This window comes from Crocodylus porosus, unplaced genomic scaffold, assembly GCF_001723895.1.
Source record: "Crocodylus porosus isolate Cpor-Errol unplaced genomic scaffold, CroPor_comp1, whole genome shotgun sequence".
NCBI classification, from domain to species: domain Eukaryota; kingdom Metazoa; phylum Chordata; order Crocodylia; family Crocodylidae; genus Crocodylus; species Crocodylus porosus.
Genome location: NW_017728934.1, coordinates 7,104,529 through 7,112,765, shown reverse-complemented (window position 1 = coordinate 7,112,765; position 8,237 = coordinate 7,104,529). Strand labels below are relative to the sequence as shown.

The 8,237-nt window shown below is 48.3% G+C and overlaps 1 protein-coding gene across 4 annotated transcripts in view; it reads left to right on the top strand.

The window, feature by feature from the left end:
• Positions 1-8,237, top strand: part of HIP1 (huntingtin interacting protein 1) — a 165,039-nt gene that overhangs the window by 125,348 nt on the left and 31,454 nt on the right. For all 4 annotated transcript variants that reach the window (XM_019546425.1, XM_019546428.1, XM_019546427.1 and 1 more), the window contains exon 8: positions 7,686-7,826. In XM_019546425.1, coding sequence (XP_019401970.1) covers positions 7,686-7,826 — 141 coding nt within the window. The remainder of the gene's footprint in view (positions 1-7,685; positions 7,827-8,237) is intronic.

The window sequence follows — 8,237 nt, the reverse complement described above, 5'->3', positions numbered from 1 at the left end:
TGGTGCAGGCTCCTACCCCGGGGGTGTTTAAGAGGAGGTTAGATGAACATCTTGCTGGGGTCATTTGACCCTAGTATTCTTTCCTGCCATGGCAGGGGGTCGGACTAGATGATCTGCTCAGGTCCCTTCCGACCCGAGAAGCTATGAAACTATGAGGCCCAGTCCAGCATGAGGCCAGGGGTCTGGGAGACAGTCCCTGACAGAACCAGTCCCTGGATGGGAGGACCTGCTTTTACAAGTTCTAGTGCATGCAGACCACGGGCTTGAGCTGCAGGAACCCAATCATGGGAACCCCATACCAGGGTATGAGTAGAACTGGGCAGCAAGCAAGGAGTTTACAGCTCTGCATACAAGGCTGTCACAGTCCAGCTGGGCAGTACATGTGGTTTTTACTCATCCCAGGCATGAGGATACTGAGATCAGGGTGCAACTGCACAGTCCCACAGTCCTATGCCCCAGGACCTGTAAAACCCATTAAAAAACTGTAAAACTCAAAACAACTAATTGTCAGCAGGTGCCTAATCCTGGTATGGTCCCCAGTAACAACTGAGTTTTGGTGCCGTGTACTTAGGTTTTAACTTGCTGATGCAGAGGAAGCCCATGATCATGATCCCAGACTCCCCCTGCATTGGCAAGTAAGGCACAATTAGGATCTAATCTCTGATCCCAAAATCACGTACCCTGTGATGCATGTTGGGCATAGTAGGCGGTGCAGTTGTTGGATCATGGATTAGATCCCATCACACCTTAAAAAGAACATCTGTTAGGGGTTTTGGAGACACAGATGCTATTGGATGCCACATATGGAGTACAGCTGCAGATATGATGTGAGCTGAAGCGCACACAGAAGGAAGCTCAGTAGACAGCACAAAAACATGCCACAGGGCTGCAAAGGGAAGAAAACAGATAGCTTGTATATGCATCACCCTCATCCAGTTTTGCAGATTTCCTGGAGCTGTTCTGGGAAAGAAACATTAGTCATGTGAGGAAAGTGAGTGAGCTTCGTGCACATTGCATTGTTCTGGACATACTGGCTCCCAAACTGGAAGCAGTGTAGCTGAGTCCATGCTAATTAGCATGGGGACAAGCTGTCTTGTCCCATCTCTCAGCAGTGCTGATTAGCCCACACAAAGCCCTGTGCAAACACTTCTGCACTGCTTCTAGTTTAGAACATACTGTCCTGAGCAGTTCAGTGTGCTTGAAGGGACAGTAGGCTTACAGACATGACCTTGGAGCCTTTCAGATTGTTCTTGCTCCCTGCTGTTGCTGCATAGCTTGGGGTTGTGCTTCCCAAGGTCCACTTGCAAGCAGTGTCATGCAGCCCTCACAAAGTTGGAATGCATCAGCTGTTTCTTCCTCTGGGGATCATCAAGAGGACCACCTGGCTGCCTTTTGGTTCTGAGGTAGAAGTTTTTGTGTAGCAGTCCCTACCGTGGAGTAGGAACCAGCTTCTTGATGTTTTTGTGCACATAAAAGCTGCCTCTGCCTCTCCTATACATACTCTGTGAATAATATGTTTCAGGGTGACAGCCTCAGTCTAGTGCAGGCTAACTTGGACTTCACTAAGCATTAGCATTAGCTTTGGTTAAGGGATGGTTCTGACCTTAAACACATGGATTTGGAGATGAACTCCCAGAAAATAAGCATGCCCCAGAAGAAGGTGACAATTCTCTCTGGGGACCTACTGAGAATGGTATAATGACCCCCCAAACTAACTAGCTGGCTCTCAAAAGGTGTATTACACTACCATATACAAAAAGCACCTCCCTTCTGACTGTCAGACAGGTCTGAGATAAAAGGGAGAAAGCACTTCTGGCAGAATTTGTGCTCACCCTGAGCTCTGACACTCTCTTGGGGGGTTTCCTTGTGCCACTTGTAACATTGAGTCCTCCATTTCCTGAGGTCTAAGGTGGGATTTCTTGCTAGGCTTAAGTTTCTGTTTGACCATCATGAGAGCAATATCTGTGTATCTTGTATTGACAAACTAGCCTTGGGACCTCATGGGACACAGGCCCTGGAGGAAGGAGAGAGGATGGAGGTGGGTTGATCCTCTTGGGAAAGAAAAGCTATCTCAGTGCTCCTTGTCTGAGGGCTGGGAATCGTACACACACAGCCAGCAGGAGTTTTTTTTATCCTCAAGCCTTTAACCCAGGGGTGGGCAAAATGTGGCCTGGGGGTCAGATGTGGCCTGCCAGGTTGTTCTATCTGGCCCGCAGGGCTCCTCAAAAATTTAGAAAATTAATATTTATCTGCCCCTGGCTGCCTATCATGCGGCCCTCGATGGCTTGCCAAAACTCAGTAAGCAGCCCTCTGCCCAAAATAATTGCCTGACCTTGCCTTAAACAGTGACTTTCTAACCCTTGGAGACTGCCCCACTGCCTCCCACATTTGCTTAGAGCCAGAGTAATTGGGGTGGGGTGGAAAGGAAAGTAAATATTGGGTTCCTGAGGATCCCAGCAGGGAAGGATGAGACAACAGGCTTTCTGTGGATGCATTGAGCTTTATGGCTCAAAAGATGGGCAGTACTGGAGAAAGCGGTGTAGGGCTGGGGACCTGGACTTTGTATATAACAGAAAGGGAACTCATAGGGAAGTACCCTGTTCCCATACACAGCAACCCTCTCAGGTGGATTACAGGCACTGTCTTTCCCAGGTGGTCTGAAAACTGAGCAGGCCTGGGCTTTAGCTTGTAGGGAAAGAGCTGTTATTTCAGGGTTGGCCTCATTACTTGATTCTGAAGATAGGCAGCAGCTGCTCTTATACTTACTGGGATATACATGAGAAGGGATATTTATCCTCATGCTCTCATGGTCACCTGCTATAATGGGACAGTAAATTCATCTCAGTCTTCACACAGCTCACAGCATTGTCTGAGTGCTGAAGTATGGAATGAAAGAACTGGGTTTCTTTGAAGTACCAGCTCGTGTCCACAGCTGCAGGCAGGACACTGGAATAAAAGAGCATTGGTTTAATCTGCTCCCGCAAATCCTGTTTTCCAGCAAAGAAAAGTCCAGCTTTCCCCAGCTACTCCCTTGTAAAACCAATTTCAAAAAGGAGAAACTAGGATGGCAGATCACCATAGTGAAAACGTGTGTTTGGTTTCAGGACAGTTCACCCCAACTGTTTCTGTTGAAGGCTAGACACGGGATTTCCCTGTATACTTGCAAGTTTTTTTTAATTGCCCCAGAAACTAGAGTGTGGCCATTATGCCCACGAGCAAGGCTGAGAAAGTATCAACACTAAAAATGTTGGAATCCCGTGGCCAAGATGCTTCCCACTAAATGTGGAGTGGACCTTTTGTACCATGTGGGGCATGACTTTCCCATGTAGGCAAGCTTCCTTCCTTAACAGCTCTTAAGAAAAATATCCTTTGAATCATCTCCTTTATCCTCTTGCGGTCATTACACTAAGGCCTTATTTTTCAAAATTTTAAGGCAATAGTTGACAATGCAGCCAATGTGCAAATGTGGCTATGACGCAAGTAGGAATCACAGGAAAGCACAGGAAAGTAGGATGGAACCATGTAGTTCATCCCCATGCTCAAGACAGTATCATTCCCATCTAAACCATCCTAGACAAGTGTTTGTCAAAACTAAGGGGCTCAGCCTCTGGCCCACAGACCAGATTTGGCCCTCAAAGCCATGCCATCCAGCCTGCAAGCCATGCCATCCAGCCCCATGGATTTGGAAATTTAGCATTGGGAGAGTGGTGACAATTAACACTGCCACTATTCTACCACCAAATTTCCAAGCCTCTTCCAGCCAGATAGGGCCTGGGCCCTGCCAGTCCTGTGCAGCTGGATTGGGCCCTGTCAGCCCACATGGTTGGATTGGGCCCCAGCTGAGCCATGTGGGTCCACGAACGGATTGACTCCAGCCCACAGACTAACCTGGCACCACTCATCTGGCCTGTGGATTGAAAAGATCGGGTACTGCTGGTCTAATCTATTCTTTAAAACCCTCTCGCACAACTAGAAGGCACAATGCCACACCTTGTCATACATCCACAGATGTATCATGAGCAGGGCCAAGGACGTGATCCTCCCACTCTATGCAGCACTGGTCAGGCCACAGCTGGAGTACTACATCCAGTTCTGGGCGCTGCACTTCAGGAGGGATGTGGACAGCATTGAGATGGTCCAGAGAAGGGACACCTGCATGATCAGGGGGCAGCAAGGCAAACCCTACAAGGAGAGGCTACAGGACTTGAACCTGTTCAGCCTCCACAAGAGAAGGCTGAGAGGGGACCTCTATAAACTCACCAGGGGGGACCAGCAGAAAACAAGTGAGACTCTGTTCCCCAAGGCACCACCCGGGATAGCAAGGAATATCTGCCACAAATCAATTGGGAGCAGGTACAGGCTTGATATCAGGAGGCATTACTTTACAGTTAGGACTGCCAGGCTCTGGAATGGGCTCCCAAGGGAGGTGGGGCTCTCCCCTACCTTGAGGGTCTTCAAGAGGAGGTTAGATAGATATCTGGCTGGGGTGTTATGATCCCAGCACTCGTTCCTGCCCAGTGCAGGGGGTCGGGCTTGATGATCTGTTCAGGTCCCCTCCGACCCTAGAAACTATGAAACTAACTATGAAACTATGCCTAAAATATCAAAAACACCCTAACCTGCCACAGGTGAAGCTCAAGGACAAAGGTATCGTCAGTGTCCTGCTGCTGTAAGGGCAGGAATATGTGTTCAGATACACTTAAGAGATCCAAAGAAGAGGGCCATACCCCTCCCTCCCTGCTACAGAAGAATGAAACCCCACCCAAATCCATGCCAGTCAGACCATGGGGTAAAATGGGATAGAATTCATTTTGCTCCCAAATGATCACATCAACAGAGGAGCTAGTGGCACAGGATCGGCATTCAGACCAGCTAACAGGGGAGTTCAAGTAGGGAGTTTGCCCAGCCACTTTCTTTCTCTATAAACTTGCTGAATGGAAGCAGGTAAGAGGAAGAAGGACATTTTTTCTCTAAGATATAGCACAGGGGTGGCTGACCCACGGCTCCGGAGCCACATGCAGCTCTTCAGAAGTTAATATGCATCTCCTTGAATCTTTGCACAAGCACACGGTGACCAGCTTCCATAGCCATTACGTCACAGCATGTGACGCGACTGCCTGCAGCAAGCATATTATTCAGTTTGGACTCGTGAGTTTGAACTCCGGAGCCAGGGGTTGGCCACCCCTGGTATAGCAGCAGAAGAGGAAGAAGGAGCTAGCAGGAAAATCAACAGGACAGCTAGAAACATTGCAATGCCAAAGTCTCTGCCACTGCCAGGCCTTCCTCTTCTTGTACCTGTGCGCCCTGTGTTCAGGCATGGCCCCTGACCACTGAGGCTTCCATTTGGGTTCTGGCCTAGTTTTGCAGTGCCAGGACCAGCCAGGTGGGGGATGTGAGAGGTGCCTCCTGGTGGATTCTCTTAGGAATCAGGTAAAGGAGCTGCAGGAGGAAGTGGATAGGCTCCAAAATATCTGCAACCATGAGGCCTTCTTCCACTCAATGCACAAAGAAACCTCCAACATCATGAGAGAGGGACAGCTAAAGAAAGCACTGGAAGACACACCTCTGGAATTTTGATGTCACTTCTATGAACAGTCAGCACTCCTTTTCTGGACCTGTGTCTATCCAGCTGGAAGTGAGGGGAGCAAAGCAGCAATCACCTGGCTGCAGCCACGCTGCAAAGAGCCCTGCCAGAAGCTGCATGCTGGTCGAGGCCCAGGCCAGCAGGAGCACGGTGTGGGCTGCCTCAGTGGGAACTGGCGGGTCACAGCCCCATGTGGAGTGCTGTGGGGGTAGCCGTGGGCTGCATGCAGTTGGTTGGCAGGACAGATCCAGCCCACAGTTGTTAAGTCAAAGGGAGAGCTCTTCTGTTAAGACTGTGATACCCTGCCCCCATGATCCAGTCTGTGGAGAGAGAGAGGGCCAAAACCACTCCTGTAAGGACTACAACTAATGTATCTAGTATGGTTAGTGGTTGCATTTGTAGCTGGTGCAAACAGGAAGACCAGAAATGCTGAGACAGATCCCCTTTGAGCTGAGACCTATCAAGATAAATGGCAGCTAGGAAGGGCTAATTTGAAAACCACAGAAGCACGGGAACAGGAATAGATATTTCAACCATAATTCTGCTAGGGAAGGAGAGAGACAAGACGTCGGACAGTTTCTTTCCTCAACTGTGACTTTGCTGAGGAATATTTACCTGAGGCCAACTGCCATTGTGGTCCTATTGATTTCTTTCCCCTGTGACCATAGAGGCAGCTTTCAGCCATGAGGTACGTGTCTAATATTTTGATAGTTTTGCAGATGATTCAACTGTGCAGTTTCAGTTTCTCTCACATGACAACAGGATTCACACAGTGCAAATCTTAATTCTGTTGGATGTGCTGCTAATCTGGGCTGGAATCTGTTATCACATCCTTATCTGCCATCTCAGTAAGGACTATATTGTCTGGGAGTGAATAAATGCCCCATGCAATAGGTTAACTGAGTGCTGTAGAACTTCAGACATCTTAAAGATATGTATTTGGTTGCATTGTTAGATGTGTTGATAAGTGCCAGAGGCAAGGACTGACAATGGTGCAGCTGAGGCCTTTCAGGCTGTAGCACCTGCTTGATCCCAGGAGGTATGCTAATGAAAAGATTACTTATTAGGGCTGCCAGAAAAGGTTAGAGATATCATGGGCCTTATGGCTTAGTCACTGGCTTGGATTTTATGGAGCATCCACTAAAGAACAAGGGCTTCTCAAACCTGGTAGCTAAGGTACCCTTTTTTAGTCCTTTGCTCTGTTAGAGACAGGTGTGTATCCCTGCAGATATCCTAACTGAGTCCATTATGTTTAATATTGGTGACCCTATTGTCCTCCCGCACCACTGCAACGCCTTCCCAGGCTTCCAACTGGGGCTCTGGTTCTGGGGAGTCTATTCTAACCTGTTGCACCTAAACCACTTCCAGATCCCCAGGAAACCCTGCCACCCAACCTGACCCACTCTTGGTCAGCCATGCTGGCAGCACTCATGGATATGCCCATCTCTTGTCAATTTACAAATTTTCAGCAGTTAAGAAAGAACAGCAGGAAATCTCTGCAGTTTTATTGCAGTGTTGCACACACACACGCACGCGCGCACACACACACACACACGAAACCTGTTCCCTGTGTAGACTTCTTACCCAGCTGTTTGTATGTCCCAAATCTGTAGACATCAAAAGTAGCTTTAAACCTGTCATTTGGTTACCAAACTGGTGTGACTGCGGTGCATGTACAATGTTCACCAATAAAGGCATTTTCACGCAGTCCACCAGCGCAAATTCCTGGATAACCCCATGCCAGTGGGAGACAGTGGAATGGTCAATTCCTCATTCACTTCTCGCCTTCTAGCTTGTACTAGAAATGATTGGATAGACAGACAGACAGATAGATAGATATAGGGAGGGAGAGAGAGAGATATTTCTTTTTTTTCCTCTCCCACAAGTTTTATGATCTGAGAAGAGAGTCTTACATAGGCACTGAGAAGGGGTACACAAAATGTCCTGTGACTGAACATTGAAATGTGCTATGATGAACTGCTGTGCAGAATATCATATGGGATTTTAATAACTTGTGATGGGCCCTCACTGCAACTGACTGTTTTTTCAATGCATTGCATAGAACAAACCCTAAATGCTTTCTGTATCTCTCTCATGTTAGTATTCAACTCCTTGGACATGTCTCGCTCTGTGTCTGTCACTGCTGCTGGTCAGTGCCGCTTGGCCCCACTGATTCAGGTCATATTAGACTGCAGTCATCTCTATGACTACACTGTCAAGCTTCTCTTCAAGCTGCACTCCTGTAAGTACATACCACACCTCCCTGCTCTGCCACTTACCAGCAGTTGCCATTTTATTGCCGTGATGAGCTTGAGCAGCTTTTATATAGCTTGTGGAGGCATACCAGCGTTAGCTAGGTTGTGGCCAATAACAGTGAAGATGCAGCAGTGTAGCCTCAGGATGCATTGCCTGTGGCCTTCTTTGATTTAGGCAGCCTGGTCATTGCCAGCTCCCTGACTGAGCGTGAACAAAGGACCTCTTCCTCACTATGAATGAGCTGCCCCATAGATTTCATAGACATTAGGGCTAGAAGGGACCTCGGGAGATCATCGAGTCCAGCCCCCTGCCCCAAAGGGCAGGAAGTCAGCTGGGGTCATAGGATCCCAGCAAGATAAGCATCCAATTTACTCTTGAAGATGTTCAATGTAGGTGC